Consider the following 16,393-nt stretch of genomic DNA (forward strand, 5'->3'; position numbering starts at 1 on the left):
GAGGACGAGGAGAAGGAGAAGGAGGAGAAGGAATGAGGAGGTGGAGGGGAAGGAGGGAGAGTAGGAAAGTGCTGGGAAGGAAACAGCTCTGTGCTTTGCTTCGTAGTCTTCCTGTAAAGAAACTTTTACCATATCCAGGTACAGACAAAACTGAACTCTCACTTTTTATCAACATTTTCCCTGTAGGTTATCACCGTCCTAATACTAGGGACCCATAGAAGTATTTAATATTAAGACCAAGATGGGGATTTTAGTTGTGTGAAAATAGTAAACGGTGGGCTACAGGCAATTCTCTGTCCCTCTTACCTCTGTTTCCCCATTGGTAAAGAGAGCAGATTGTAGCCAGGTAGTGGCAACTCATGCCTGCAAACTGAAGACCTGAGGATCCCACTCCAAGGCTATTCCATTCCAGAAAATTCGACAATTTTATCTAGACTTAACCACCAAAAAATTCTGGAGATGGAGCTGTGGATCAAGTGGTAAGTGCATCAGTGCACAGCAAAAAGAAAGAAAGGAAGAAAGGATGAAAGGAAAAAAGAAAGAAAGAAAGAAGGAAGGAAGGGAGGGAAGAAGGAAGGAAGAAGAAAATGCTAAGGGACAGTGCCCAGACCCTGTGTTCAAGTACCAGTACTGGTACCAAAAAATAAAAGTGTATGAGCAGGGCACTGGTGGCTCATGTGTATAATCCTAGCTACTCAGGAAGTTGAGATCTGAGGATCTCAGTTCAAAGCCAGCCTGGGCAGGAAACTCCTTGAGATTCTTATCTCCAATTAACCACCAGAAAACTGGAAGTGGTGTTGTGGCTCAAGTGGTAGAGCACTAGCCTGGAGCTAAAAAGCTTAGGGACAGCACCTAGGCCCAGGGTTCAAGCCCCACACCAACCAAGAAAAAAAGGGTATGTGTGTGTATAGGTGTGTATATGTTTGTCGGGGGGAGGGATAGAGACAGAGAAAGAGAGAGAGCACAAGTCATATATATGTGGGTGCAGTCTGTGATTCAGGATGTGTTTGTATCTGAAGCAGAAGGAGTTTGTGGGACAAAGCTGACTGTGCTCCTGGTTGTGACCTTGACTGTGACCTTCCCAAGGCAGAGTTTGCTCTCAAAGGCTCAGCCACAGGCCGTGCCACTCCTGAATGCCTCATCCCAGTCATGAGACACACTTCCTTCACCTGACTGCCCCTGCTGGTGGGTGTTCACCATACCAGCCCCTGACACCAACCATAGCAGCCCTCCTGTGAAGATCTGGCTGAGTGCTCCCAGTTGGCCCCCTGGACACAGAGGCAGAAGGAGGACCAGGGAGTTTTCAGGACTGGTCCTGGATCAGCTTCCTCCTGTTTAAGCACAGGACAGTGCCAGGTTCCCCACAAGGCTGTGACAAGCATGGAGAACTCCAGTGTGATAGGGAAACAGAGTGGGGCAGGTAGCACTACTGCACATTGTCTATAGCTTGCCTCATCTTTGTTCAGTGGTGATAATGAGACCCAGGCAGGCTCCATCCAATGTCTGATGCGCCCAGTTGCTCTTGGATGGTGTCAAGGAGCCGATGGGGTGATTGTGGCCCTGCCTTGGGGCTGAGTTCTTTTCTCTGTCCTGCAGGACAATGCCGTCCTTTTTCTCCTGGGGCTTCCTGCTGCTGGCCAGCCTGTGCTGCTTGTTCCCCGGCTGCCTGGCTGAAGATGTTCAGAAGACTGCTGCTTCCCAGCAGGACCAGGAACACCCAGCCTTTCACAGGATTGCCTTGAAGTTGGACATATTTGCCTTCTGCCTGTACTGGAATCTGTTCGAGCAACCCAACGTAACAGATTTCTTCTTCTCTCCTGTGAACATCGCCGCGGCCTTGGCCATGCTCTCCCTGGGCACCAAGGATGCCACCCACTCTGAGATCCTGAGGGGCCTGGGCTTCAACATCACAGAGATGCCAGAGGCAGACATCCATGCGGACTTCCAGAGCCTCCTCCACACCCTCAACAGGCCCAGCAACCAGCTCAAGCTGACCACGGGCAGCAGCCTATTCATCAACAAGAGCCTGAAGCTCCTGGAGCCGTTTTCAACAGATGTCAAGAACCTGTACCAGTCAAAGGCCTTCACCGTTGACTTCACTGATCCTGAAGAAGCCAAGAAGCAGATCAACCAATACATGGAGAAGGGAACACAGGGGAAAATTGTGGATCTGGTGAAAGACTTGGACAAGGACACCGTGCTTGCCCTGGCGAATTACATTCTCTTTAAAGGTAAAGCTGCACCGCCAGCCCAGCTGGTTCCCATGGAAACACACCAGTCAGTGCCCCCAAAGGGTTAATTGGGAGGCCGATTCACAGAGGAGAGGAGCCTCAGTGAGCAGGTGCCAAAATATGACTGGTAATCCAAACTCTCTTTGTAATGCTCCTCTTAATAATCATATATGCAAATGCAGGTGTCCCCTGATCAGCCAGGAGGGCGGCCTCCCATGTGACATAGAAATTCCATGTCTCCTCTTGTAGTAACTCAGTCCCCAGGGTGGTCAGGATGGCTAAGCCCAGGTCTCCTGTGCTTGACCCAGCTGAGCTCCAAGTCTCAACACAGACACCAGGGTCTCCTGGATCTCCTGCCCTCCCTTAATCTAAGCCCAGCACCTGTGTTCCCATCCAATCCAGGCAAATGGGAGAAATTCAATGCGAATCCCCAGGTTAAACTGAAGACACAGTTCCTGCACGGCGTAATGCAACTGCATTATTGCGACACGCTGTTCACCTGGGTGATGCTGATGGACTCCATGGGTGATACTGCCACCGTCATCTTCATGATGACAGAAAACAACATGCGACGACTCATGGCCATGCTCCTCGTGGACAGTATTGACAAGTGTCTGAGGAGCACCAACGGAAGGTGACGCCTCAGGCAGGGACCAGCCCCCAGCCCACAAGAGCACAGACCTCTTAGCCATGTCAGGGATGGTTGAACTCTCAGGACAGGACAAGGGAGGTATTGCCAGCCCTTGGCCCTAGCTAAGGGTGTGACCTTGTGCTGAAAGACAAAGCCAGTGCTCAGTTCAGGGAGAAGCAGCAGGGACCTGGGAAGAGACAGTGTCAAGAGTGGGAAGCCCAGGGCTGGGAAGGTGGCTCAGTGGTAGAGCGCTTGCCTTACATGCACAAGGCTTTGGGTTCGATTTCTCAGCACCACATAAGCAGAAAAAGCCAGAGTAGCACTGTGGCTCAAATGGTAGAGCACTTGCCTTGAGCTGAAGAGCTGAGGGATAGTGCCCAGGCCCAGAGTTCAGGCCACATGACTGAAAAAAAAAACAAGAGTGGGAAGCCTGTGCTCTGTTCAGAGATGTCCTCCCCAGAGGACAGACCTCCCCCAGACCCACTGTCCAGTGCAGGGGCAGCACAGCAGAACAGGCCACAGCACCAAGGTCTGTGATGGGTTGAACTCTGGCACAGTGGACAGTGGACTAAGGCAGAGAGTCCGGGATGGCCATGGGAACATCTGGCTGCAAAGGCCCAGAACATGGAAGGGCAGCATGAGACAGTGCTGGACACTCAGGAAGGAGGCTCCACAGCTCTGACCCCAGACCAGTGGTTTATCCACTCCTAGGTGTCCATCACCCTAGAGCCTGGCCCTCGGGTCAGCACACACTGGTGCATCAGCAGTGAGCAGGGCCTGCTGCACAGAAGAGTGGTGAACGCTGTGAGACACAGAAACACAGCAGACACAAGGCAAGGCCAACCTTGAGCAGAGGGGTCACCACTGCCTCAGAACCCATTGTAGGGTCTGAGGGCCAGACACTAACAGAGGCCCAGCCTTCAGCATCGGGGGTCATTTTCTCTCCTAGATGAGAGGTGGACAGCACTCCGCTGTTTGTGCACAGGTCCCCAGGATATGAAGTTCAGGAACGTCCCTGGCAGAGGACACAGGTCAGGATGGCCCTGACTCTAAGACATGAGGACTCCACTGGCACTGGGCATAGAAGAAACAAGATTGTAACACACTAAGGAGCTTCTATCCTGCTGTGGGTGGAGCATGGGCACTGTGGGTGGAAAAGCCGGAAAAAAAGCCAGCCTCCCATGGCATTCCTGGCACATTGGGAGAGATGCTGAAATCCTCCTTTGTGATCTTTCCCTCATGGCAGAATTGAAGAAGTGCCCTTGCCCAAACTGTCCATCTCTGGAACCTACGACCTGGAGCCAGTCCTGAGCGCGCTGGGCATCTCCACGGTCTTCAGCAACGGTGCTGACCTTTCCAAGGTCACCACGGATGCCCCACTGAAGGTCTCCAAGGTGAGGTCACCCGATGAGGGCATTTTCCCAGATGGCTTCTGGGTGTTAAGTGGATCTTGGGGTTCATAGCTGGGGCACGGGGCTGAGGACGGGGCCACATCACCACTAAGGTCCAGGCTGAGCTCTGAGGGCTCGTGAGAGGGCGGGTGCAGGAGACAGTGGGAAAGGCAGCCATCCATTTGGCTCATGTGCTGGGAAACTGCTCAGAGGTGTCTCTCAGACCCTCACTCTCTTCTTCACCCAGAGCCCAGGAGTCCTTGGGCTCATTTCTCCACTCAGCTTAGAATTACTGACATCAGAGAATGTTCTAGAGTTTTCCACATGCAGCATCTAGAAGGGCTGTTTCACTACCAAATCTAAATTAGAAACATCAGCCCCTCCCAAAGCCTTTTTTTTGTTCATGAAAGAGAAAATACCAAAAGACATGAGTGCAGCACGTCTGCACACGGTGGGAACAGGGTCCTGTGAAGGTCACCTTCAGACCTGTCCAATGAGCTCCCAGCATTCAATGAGGGGGAGCCACGTGCAGGAGACATGGAGTGCAGGGTGTCTCTACTCTGAGCTCTGGGTGGGAGAGACGAAGGGAGCAGACAGGTGAAGCTAGGGTTGGACAGACAGAGGCCTGTGTGGCCAGTGGTGAGGGTAGGTGGGCAGCAGGACTTTCCTGGTGAGATGCTCCAGGGAGGCCGGCCCTGGAGCTGTCTGCAGCCTGGGTCTGGGCTGGGTGGTGTGCAGAGCATGAGAGCACAGGTCAGAAGCCATCTCCACATCTCTCCTGCAGGCTGTGCACAAGGCTGTGCTGACCCTGGACGAGAAAGGAATCGAGGCCACAGCGGCCACCTTCTCAGAAGCCATTCCCTTGTCTCTTCCCCCTGAGGTGAATAATTCCCTGCCATTCTTCATTACAATCTATGATAAAAAGACTAAGATTCCTCTCTTCCTGGGCAAATTTTCATACCCCTCAGTGCCGTGGCCTTTCTAAGCAGGTCCCTTCCTTGATGGCATTAAACACAGGCCAAGCTGATCCAGGCCTCATTCAGCGTAACCTTTGCATCTGTCACGATGTGGTCTCTGTGTCGTCCTTTGCACCCGGGAGCTTGTGTGGATTCCAGGTCCCCAGTCCCTCACTGTCCTTCACATTCACGAGTCCCTGTGCTGGGCATGCAGGACTGGCACAGGACCACGTCAGAGACCTCAGTCCATGGCCCTGAATCCATCTGAACCCTAGAACTGCATTTGGTCTGGGAATTCTGGGGTCCTATGGCTCAGACACCAGCATTAGGCCCAGGATCCACCACGTCCCAAGTCCCTGTGGGAGTGCTCCCCACACCCACTCCCTCCCCACAGCCACTTCCACAGAGATGGCTGTGCCCACCCAATGCTGCCTTCTCTGTTCCCGGAGCCTCCAGCCCAGCCTTGGTATCCATGCTCCTGTCCAGCCCTGGCATCAGTGGTGGCCTCTCTTGCCCCTGAAGGGAGAGGACCCCATCCCTTCTCCTCCCCTTGTCAGCTCAGTCCTGGCCTGGACTCCACAGCTGTTAAGCATAGCCCAGGGAGGTGGGCAGAGCCTTCACTCAGCTCTGTCCTTGTGATCCAACTGGTGACACTCAGCTACTGAGGCTCTCACCTCTTCTCCCCTGTGGCTCTATCATGGCCACTGTCATACTACCAGCTAATTCAAGTCCCACTTGCCAGACAGTTACCAATGGGGGCACATCGGCCATGGAAATGGCTGAGGACTGATAAGCCTCTAACAAGGAGAGAATCAGGGGATGGGCATAATTGAATTATTATTCAGTCTTTTACAGGAAGGAAGGCAGCAAAGGTTGGGTTATTGTTCTTATTTCAGGATAGAATTGTTCATTGCCATTGGACTGTTTGCTAGCGACTTCATTCTGTCTTCTATCTGGGAACAAACAACTGAGAGTGGAGTGCCCAAACCAAGGCCATTGTGTGTGTGTGTGTGTGTGTGTGTGTGTGTGTGTGTGTGTGCACACATACAGGACTATCTGTATATGTATATGTGTGTAAGTACACACATGCCTGCTCTGTGTGTGTATGTGCATAAGTATATGTGTGTGTGCACTTGTGTGGGTTTAAGTGCACACATGCCTGCTCTGTGTGTGTGTGTGTGTGTGTGTGTGTGTGTGTGTGAAGGGTGAAAAACAAGGAAAAATAGGTCAGCTTTTTAAAGAACTTTAACTGCTATAGTTGTCTTTCCATAGAGCCTTTTAGAAATAAAAGGGAATGTCAAGGCTCCATCTTTCAACCTCTTTCAAAGCCTCAGAACGCTTCATTCCCAGGAAGTTGTGTGAAAGAGCAGTTTTAAAAACAAACCACAGCTCCTCCCTGGAGGCCAGTAGATGGCCTGATTTCACCAAGCTCATTAAGAACCACTGCTTTAGGTTGACCAGTCATTTTGAAGACAACAACACTGAGGCACAGGGAGATTAAATGCAGCTCATTGCAATGCAAAGACACACCGGGACATGGGCAGTGCTCCTGCAGGTGCTGCTGGCTTTGCAGCCTGAGAGGACTCAGGAGCCCCAGCCTGGTCGGGCTCAACGGTCCTCCTGCCAAAGGGCACTCATTGTCATGAGGCAAACCCACTGGGGTAGGGAAGGAAGAGAAAACAGAGAGGCAGAAGGGAGAATGAGGTAAGGGCTGGGGTTGCTCCGGAGGCAGGCAGGACTGTGGGCCCAGATGTGGTCCTACTCCATCTCCCCAGTGTACTGCAGATGTAGCCTTTGCCATGGAAACCCTGGCTTCATAGCAGCCCTCTCTGTCTCCTCTCCTAGGTGTCCCACAAGGCAGTGATTGACATGAATGAGAAAGGAACGGAGGCAGGGGCCGCCTCCGGCCTCCTCTCCCAGCCCTCGCCTCTGAATGTGACCTGGACACCACATGCCCACTTCAGCAGGCCTTTCTTGCTGCTCCTTTGGGAGGTGACCACCCAGAGTCTACTCTTTCTGGGGAAAGTGGTCAACCCGGCTGCAGGGTGACTGTGATGAGGGCCAGGGGTGTCTTTTCTACCCAACTGAACAGAAAAGCCTGCCCCCACCTGTGTGGCGGGACCCTTGCAGGCCAGAGCATAGTGTTCTGATTCTAATAAAGCTGGCATTGGGTCTGTGAGCACTGAGGATCTGCGCTGAGGAGGAGGGCGCTCCCCAGAGCCGCTTCTAGCCATTCGCCCCAGCACCACCTCACCCCTGGCACTAGCTGAGACGAGGAAACACTCATGTCCCAGCCCCCTCTTACAGATATCTGCTGAGTGTCCTTTGAGTAAGGGACACTGTAAAGACACCGGGGACCTGAGGACAAATGAGCGAATGCACTCTTCTATGGTGTCATCACCAAGACGTTGAGAACTAGCTCACTGTGCTGGGTCAGACTAGTGCACTCCTGGGGCAGCTAAGGCAAACGAGAAAAGAGCATCAGAGCATCAGAGCTGAGTCACTCCAAAACCAAGGGAAGTGTGAGGCCAGGAGGATGATAAACGTAGGACAGAATGTGGTTGGTGGGTGCATTTGGGGCTGTGTTCTGTGGAGATGGAGCCCCCTTCAGAAAACAGAAGTTCAGCACCCCCACACAGGCACCTGTAATGAGTCGGGGCACGGGTGCCAACTTAGTCATGTCCCGTATGCACGCATCTGACACCTGACACGCACCTGAAATCTCCCCTGTGAAAATGACCCAGGGAGCAAAGGGTTGCTAGCTGTATGCTGGATCTTTGAGCGTGGAGAAGAGGAGATTTTATTCACTGAGTGTTCAAAACCAGGATGTTGTTCAGATTCTAATAGAACAGGAATCTGGAAGCAGACATGCCCTACTCCAGTTCAGACCCCAATCTCTCTAGCAGTTCTCCAATGGTAGTACGCATAAGAACTGTGTGCTAAAAGAACACGGATGACCAAGGTTGGTGAGTGTTGGCTGTGACTTTGAACCAAGATCCTTCACGAAACCCTGTGCACTTGAGTAGGGCTCCTTGATGCGACAGACCAGCTCGGCCAGAGCACTTGGACCGACAGGACAGGGATCTCGGGATAGGTGGGCAAGGAGTCGGCGAAGTGACAAACAGACACAGACTCAAATGAGTTGCATCTGAGTGTATTTTTATTGAGGAGAATTAACATTTTTATACAGGGTGTGACTGTGACATAGATTTTTTGTTTATTTAAGCACATAATCAATTTTTTAAAAAGGCAAAGCATTGATGAATTACATGAAAATTGATGACTATCCCACCAATTGTTTGAGCTAAGTGGTACGAAACAAGTCTAGCATATTGTTTAATAGAATGCGTCATCTATTCAGCCTTTTTTTGTTTAATAATTAAACCTAAGACAGGGCTGTACTTATATTGTACTCTTTTTATTTTTTCATATATTTTCAAGTCCCTTTGATACCATCCTAAAAACCACTTTTAGGTTAAGTCAGGCATTCTTCATTTCCTATTATTTTAATCCCAATATTTATACACATAAATTTCTAATTGTTGTTTTAAACTATCTTATTGTTGCTTAAATAATAAACACCATAATAATCTAGATCTACCTAATCTTTGTACAAAATCTAATGAGTTTCAAAATACTCTTTTTTTTCTTTTACATTTATCCAACTATTTTTATCTTTATAAGCTCCTGTATAAGGAAATGGTTCATCGGTTGGTTCAGGAAATGTGATGTTACTAACTTTACATTTTGTGTGAAACCACCATCTATTCCCTATAATGTAAGTTGGACTAAACTTAATCATAACTGTTGAGGGAATCTTTCTTTTTTTTTATAATCAGAGGTCCCTCCTTTTTTTTAGAACTCTCTGAACTACTGGGATAACTCTTTCTAACTTAGTTTAATTCATTGATTTTGTCTGTTGTGACATATCTGGAAATTTTAAGTTTCTATAATTACTATGCGTGAGCCGCAAAACTGCTTGTGAAGTTGTAAGAGTTTTTGGAGGCAGCGTCACATCAGATGATAGATTGATTGGGGCATTGCCCACATTTAATCTTTAGTCCTAGTCTTTATTATTTAGAGAAGCCGTCTCTATTGGACTGGAAAGATACAACATGCTCTGTTTGTGGATCAATAGAAAAATAGCCATAACGAGAATAAAGGCATCGAATGTACAGCCAAGATTATAGTAAGAATAAAGGTAGAGGCTATAAAGGTGCAGCCAAGTGTATGGGAAGCCTTGAACCAACACCTCCTTCCTGCAGGCATGCTTCCTTGAAGCTCTTTGTCTAACGCGATCTCTCACGCAGACTCCACAGGAGGTGGCGTGGCACCTTGACATAAACCAGGGACCCAAGAATCCTATTGCTCTAAAGTCCAAACGCAAACATTAGGTCTTAACACCAAGATGTGATCCCACACAAAAGCCAGTGGCAGGTGAGAGATGAGGGGAGGTAAGGAGAGGGAGATGTGGGAGAAAACAGAAAGAGATTATGGTTACCCCACACCCACACTACAGGAGCTGTGGTCCAGGTGAGAAAGAAAGCTCTCCCCAGGGATCTAGACAGACAGACCTACTAATGCAGCCTTACATGATGTCAGGAAGTAATTAGCCAACTGCACTTCACCCAGACATGGGGCAGAGACTTGCACTGACATTTTAACCCTCTGAGTCTGTAAAGTTCCCAAATCTGTGTTGCTAGCACAGCTGTGGGCCAGTAGTGTGACTGTCTATAAATGATGAAATAACACCAGGGTGGCCGGGGCTGGGAAGTGCCTTGGCTTCCACATGCCCGTTACAGAGTTATTAACGAAACAACATTGAAACCAGGACTCTGCCATCTGCCTTCCCAGACTCATATCTAAGACGAGGCATGCTCCTCACAGCCATTCAAATCCAGATAACAGGAACCCTCACCTACCTTTTACCATATACCTTTTACCTGGAGAGAAACCTTGAGAGGAAAAGATGTCTGCCTTCCCCAGAGTCAGGCGCCCTCTGCTGGGTACAGAGCGGCATTGACCTATCCCTCTCCTTGTGGACTGAGTTTTAAAAAGGCTTAAAATAGATATAACACAAAGCATCTGTAACCCTAGCTACTACTCAGGAGGCTGAGATCCAAGGATCACAGTTCGAATCCAGCCCAGGCAGAAAGGTCTGTGAGACTCTTATTTCCAATAAACTACTCAGAAAAAGCTGTGGATGAAGTGGTAGAGTGCTAGCTTTGAGCCAAAGAAGCTCAGAATCAGCTCCCAGTCCTTGAGTTCAAGTTCTAGGACACACACACACACACACACACACACACACACACACACATGCAATTTTATTTTATACTAGAAGTATACAAATATGTTGCCATTTACTTAATATTTAAACTATCAGGGTTATTCTGTGGTTTTACTTACTCTATCTGGATCCCAGGGAGGTATACTTTTTTTTTTTTTGTGGATTAGAAGGAAGAAAGTTACATGATGCTGCAGAATAGGCCAGCCAGCATCATGGCAGAGGGAGGAGTATTCAGAAGGAAGTGGTGAGCTAGACCCTTGTGTCTATGACATGAACAAACCCTAAGGAGCTTCTTGGGGAATTAGACATGTGGCTCAGTTGTCCCAGTGTCCAGGTGGGCATGCAACCTCTTGCCACACTGTGGGTGAGGCCCCAGCTGATCACAGAGGTAGGGCGGGCCCAGCGAGGCCTGGCCCAGAACTGCGCAGCTGGCTGTCTCTTGTTTGGAACCACTAATGTGGAAGGAAGGCATGATGCAGCAAAAGGTAACTGAGGCAAGGGTGGGTTTGCCTTGAGAAGGCTGCGCTGAGATCACATGACACATTACCTTTCCTGAGTGCCACGTCCTGGCAGGTCCACCCTCACTGTTCTCCCCAAGGTCTGAGGGAACAAGTGTTGGGCTACCTACTCAGGTCAAGGGACCCTGCAGGCCTAAAGGGCTCTGGAACTGGGAATGATAGAATTACATATGAGCTGAATGCTGATGGCTCACACCTGTAATCCTAGCTACTCAGGTGGCTGGGATCTGAGGACCATGGTTTGAAGCCAGCCCAGACAGGAAAGCCACCAAAAATTGGGAAGTGGATTTGTGGCTTAAGAAGTAGAGCACTCACCTTGAACAAAAACACACAGGGACAGTGCCCAGGCCCTGAGTTCAAGTCCTAAGACAGCACAAACAAAAAAATGAGATGTGGATCTTGGTGAAGGTAATCCACTCATATCCCACCACCCTGGAAGCAGAGAGAAGAACCAGTTCTCTGGTTCAGCACCAACTTAGTGGCTTCATGGTGGGTCCAGGAGCTAAAAGTTCCTCAGGCTGGTTCAGTCATGGAGGGTGTGCTTTAAGGACAGGGCCGTGTGACAGAGGGCAGCTTCTCAATCCACCCTACAAAATCTGCTCCTGTTAATGTTTAAATTACAACAAATAGTAACAGATAGGGGCTGGGAAGGTGGTTTAGTGGTAGAGCGCTTGCCTAGCATGCACCAAGCCTTGGGTTCTATTCCTCAGCACCACATAAACAGAAAGAGAATGGACATCAGAACACTGGTAACAGCAAACAAGGTGAGGATGAGTGAAGCCACTATTTCCAGTGGGGTGCAAACTGGTACAGCCGCCTTAGGGACAGTTTGGCCATCATCAGGGTCCCTGAGAGACCAGGCAGAGACTTCTGTGTGAATCAAGCCCAGGACTCCATGCATGCTAAGATACCTCTACCACTGAGCTCTGCACTGTTTCCTAGGGTTGCCAGTCCCACAGCAGGGCATTCTAGCCACTTCAGCTCATATTTTATGTTCCAATATTCTCCATAGAGGAGGCTCAGGAGGGTCCTTCATAGAGGAAATGATTGCTTCCAATATCTTGGAATTTAAAAAAGAGAAAGGTAAAAACAAAACTCTGCCTGTGGGTCATGAAAATTATAAGAAGAATGAGAATTCCAATGGCTTTTCCTCCACTTCTAATAATTTGGGAAGTAGTTGGAAAGAACTCAGAACCACTAAGATTTCTGGGAAGCATATTGCTTCAACTTTTCAGTGTCTGCCTTGTGACTTGCACAGCTGAGCAATGATTTGGGACATAGGTCTAACTGTGATCTTTATAGTTCATTAGTTTGAGTGCCACAGAAGCTATTAATACAGGTCAGGTGTGCATGGGAACCATTTTGTCATTATCTCTGGAAAACTGTCACACATTCATCAGCCAGAGACAAGCCCCTCTATGCTCTCCCATTGTCCTCCAACTTTTCATTCTAATGTTAATTTGTGTCACTAGGTCTATCAATTAGAAACAGCAGAAATCTATCTGTCTGTCTGTCTGTTGTCTAGATGTTAAATCCAATCTCTACAACTTTCTGAGTGACTTAAGTGAATTATTTAAACTAAGCCTCAGTTGCCCTATGGCAAAATGGGGATATGAATACCTTTGTTTTGTCTGAATACCTGTCTCCTAAGAGTACTAACTTTGCACACACTTTGCACACACCAACCCATTGAACCATACTATAACCTTTAACACATTTGCAATCAGCACCTTTCTTTTACACATAAAAGAACAGCAGCGCTGAACTATTCAGGAAATTGCTGTAATTTGGGTTCTTGAAAACCCCACTCTGAGACTTTATACAAACAGGCTATTAGAGAATGCTCTCTGGAACTGGTGTGAAGCAGCAAGCAAACCAGGCTTGGACAGATAAAGAATTTCAGTGTAAACTACAATGGCTGAATGCTAGGCCCTGCAAGGAGGTCCAACCAGGAAAATGGAAGTCACTGATTTCTGAAGAATTCTGTTTATTCTTGCCCAGCCATTTCACTATGATTTAATTATTACCTGCCTATCTTTAAAATAAGTTTGAAAGGCAAAAGGAGTGGCATGTGATATTTGTTAAGTCAGTGTTTCATAATTAGAAACTTGTTCAATCCTCACCACGGCCCCAGGAATAGGGGGCCGGGGTCCCCACCTCCAGTCCACAGGAAAAAGACCCACTTCTGGTCCCAGGGTCTCAGTATGGCAGATCCAAGAGGTGTCCAACATCTGTCTGACTTTGTCTCCACTGTAGTCAGGAAAGCAGGAGAGGGAAGGCCCAGAAGAAAGAGCCACTCCTTTTCCAAAGAAGCATACTTCACCCTATAACTAGCATTTCACCCAAGAGAAAAAAATGCATTCATTTATGCAAAGACTTGCACACTAAAATGCACAAATACTATTGGAAGATTCAGTCAGAACAGTCTAAATGAGACCCAACCCAGCTGCCCATCAATGGAGAACTGGATGTGGGATCCCACCCATAGATCAGGCCTCAGCAAAAGCAGAGAGAATTCTGAGGCATACAATCATTACGTGAGCCACAATAACACCATGCAGGATGAAGTAGCCAGACAAAAAAAGCACATGCTAACCACCCAACTTGTTTGTGTTTAATAAGTGACACAGCCACTGTTTGCAGAGTAGCCTCAGGTTATGGACATAGGGCATTGGACAGAGGATTGTTCCCGGTCTTGCTCAGCGTGCAAGTGCACTAATGTACACCAGTGTAGAAACACATTGGACAACACTTTTAGGATTTGGAGTTCTATCATATGTGTACCTAAGTTAGGATCAAGCAATATGAAGTAAAGGAAGTAAAGAGACCCTGGCATGTAGAAATGTGGCAGGGGCAGTGTGGAGAGACACAAGGTCCTCCTGGGGGCTGATCTTCTATGCCCCCTCTGGCACTCAGCCACCCAGCAGATGTGACAAGTCCTCTTTGCAGAGCTGTGTATACAGATTGGCCAAGAGGGTGCCAGGAAGCAACCAGAATTCAGGTTGCTTTTCTGGGAATAGGTGGGGCAAGAAGGTCTAGGTGAGAGGCCAGGTCCTGGCCAAGGGGAGCCCTAAGGGACCACCAGAGATTGGGAGGAGGAGCAGGTGCAATGCAATGGGGGCATCTGGTCATCACAGCTCAGCTTTCCCTCTGTTTCCCCACCAGGACCTGCTCCCCTTTCCTCAGAGGGAAAAGGGGAAGGGCAGTACTAGGTGTGGTGGAAGCTGCAGACCTGCCCTCCTCACTCCAGTCTTCTCTTCCAGCTCACAAACAAAGCAACTGAGTTTGTTTTCTTTTGTTTTCTTTCTTTCTTTATTGTCTTTCCTTCCTTCCTTCCTTCCTTCCTTTCTTTCTTTCTTTCTTTCCTTCCTTCCTTCTTTCTTTCTTTCTCTCTCTTTATTTCTTTCTTTCTTTCTGTCTTTCTCTCTCTTTCTTTCTCTTTCTTTCTTTCTCCCTCTCTTTCTTTCTTCCTTCTTTTTAAAACCTTTTTACTGAGTTTGATCTCACCATAAGCCCTGTAGTTACTTGCAGTCTAGGAATGTAGCCAAGCTTTGGGGTCACATGCTACTCCACCTGATCCCCCAATGTCACAAAGCCTGGTTAGAACGTCCCTCCATTGAATATCAATACCAAATTTCAAACTCTACTACAAAGCCATAGTAATCAAAACAGCTTGGTACTGGCATAAGAACAGACCTCAGGACCAATGGACCTGATCCCCCAATGTCACAAAGCCTGGTTAGAACGTCCCTCCATTGAATATCAATACCAAATTTCAAACTCTACTACAAAGCCATAGTAATCAAAACAGCTTGGTACTGGCATAAGAACAGACCTCAGGACCAATGGAATAGAATTGAAAACCCAGAAATGAGCCTACAGACCTATAGCCATCTAATCTTCCATAAAGGAACTAAAAAAATAGAAACACTCTGAAAACATTACAGAATGGAATAGGAGAAACCCTAGGTCTCCTTGGCACAGGCCAAAATTTTCTTAATAAAGACCCAGAAACACAACAAATCAAAGAAAGGTTGAGCAAATGGGATTTCATAAAATTTCATAGCTTCTGCATGGCAAAGGACATAGCTAGCAATATCAATAGAAAGCCCATAGATTGAGAGAAGATCTTCATAGCCATACAACAGACAAGGGTCTCATATCTAAAATACACCTGGAACTCAAAAAATTAAACCCCCAACAACAAATCTTCAAAGAAACAACTGCCCAATAAATACGTGGGCTAAAGACTTAAAGAGAAACTTCTCTGAAGAGGAAAGAAGGATGGCCAATAGACACATGAAGAAATGCTCAACCTCCATAGCCATAAAAGAAATGCAAATCAAAACAACATTGAGATACCACCTCACCCCAGTTAGAATGGCTATAATCAAGAACTCTAATAACAACAGATGCTGGCGGGGATGTGGACAGAAGGGAAACTTACTGCATTGTTGGTGGGAGTGTACACTTGTTCAACCACTTTGGAAAGCAGTATGGAGGTTCCTCAAAAGACTCCACATAGAGCTCCCCTATGACCCAGCAATCCAACTTTTGGGCATTTACCCAAATGTTCACAAACAAGACCACACTAAAGCTACCAGCACGACTATGTTTATTGCAGCATTATTTACCATAGCTAAGATATGGAACCAACCCAGATGCCCCTCAGTAGATTAATGGATCAAGAAATTGTGGTATATATACACAATGGAATTCTATGCCTCCATCAGAAAGAATGACATTGCCTCATTTGTTAGGAAATGGAAAGACTTGGAAAAAATTATATTAAGTGAAGTAAGCCAAGCCCAAAGAAACATAGGTCCCATGGTTTCCCTTATTTGCAATAACTAGTATATGTCTGAGTCAAGCAGAAAAGGTCAGATAAGTTGATGTTAGGGAAATGAACCCTAAGATATGTATTCAAATATTTTTTTCTTTCATGCGATTGTTTCTAACACATTTATAAGATATTTATTTGTTGCTTTGTATGTCCCTCCCCCATGGAATAACCCCTGCTTTCACTGTATTTGATGTCAGTATAATTTGTGGAGGGGAAGGGAAAAAACAATTCGTTTAAATAGGGATACAGGTGGATCCATTGCAACAATGAGATGTACAAGTCGTTATGTGGAAAACAAACTTTACAACTTTGGTGGTGGGAGGAGGATGGGAAAGGATGGGAAGGGGAAACAAAGGAGGAGGCAACAATGCTTGATAAGAAATGTACTCATTATCTTGCCCATGCAATTGCAACCCCTCTGTACAGTATTTTCACAATAAAAAGAAAGAATGTCTCTCCATCCTTTATCAGCTATGTGGTGGCCTAGTGCTCATTGTTTGGCCCCCTAAGATCCTTCTTTGACTTGTCTAATCACT

The 16,393-nt window shown here is 47.6% G+C and overlaps 1 protein-coding gene across 2 annotated transcripts in view; it reads left to right on the forward strand.

The window, feature by feature from the left end:
* Positions 1-16,393, forward strand: part of LOC105986366 (alpha-1-antitrypsin-like) — a 36,088-nt gene that overhangs the window by 8,420 nt on the left and 11,275 nt on the right. The window contains exon 2 of one of the 2 annotated variants that reach the window (XM_013017281.1): positions 1,597-2,000. The exons of the other annotated variant lie outside the window; for it this stretch is intronic. Within the exon in view, the coding sequence (XP_012872735.1) occupies positions 1,601-2,000 (400 nt within the window). The 5' untranslated portion in view covers positions 1,597-1,600. The remainder of the gene's footprint in view (positions 1-1,596; positions 2,001-16,393) is intronic. 2 annotated transcript variants of the gene reach the window in all.

This window comes from Dipodomys ordii, unplaced genomic scaffold, assembly GCF_000151885.1.
Source record: "Dipodomys ordii isolate 6190 unplaced genomic scaffold, Dord_2.0 Scaffold2, whole genome shotgun sequence".
Classification (NCBI taxonomy): domain Eukaryota; kingdom Metazoa; phylum Chordata; class Mammalia; order Rodentia; family Heteromyidae; genus Dipodomys; species Dipodomys ordii.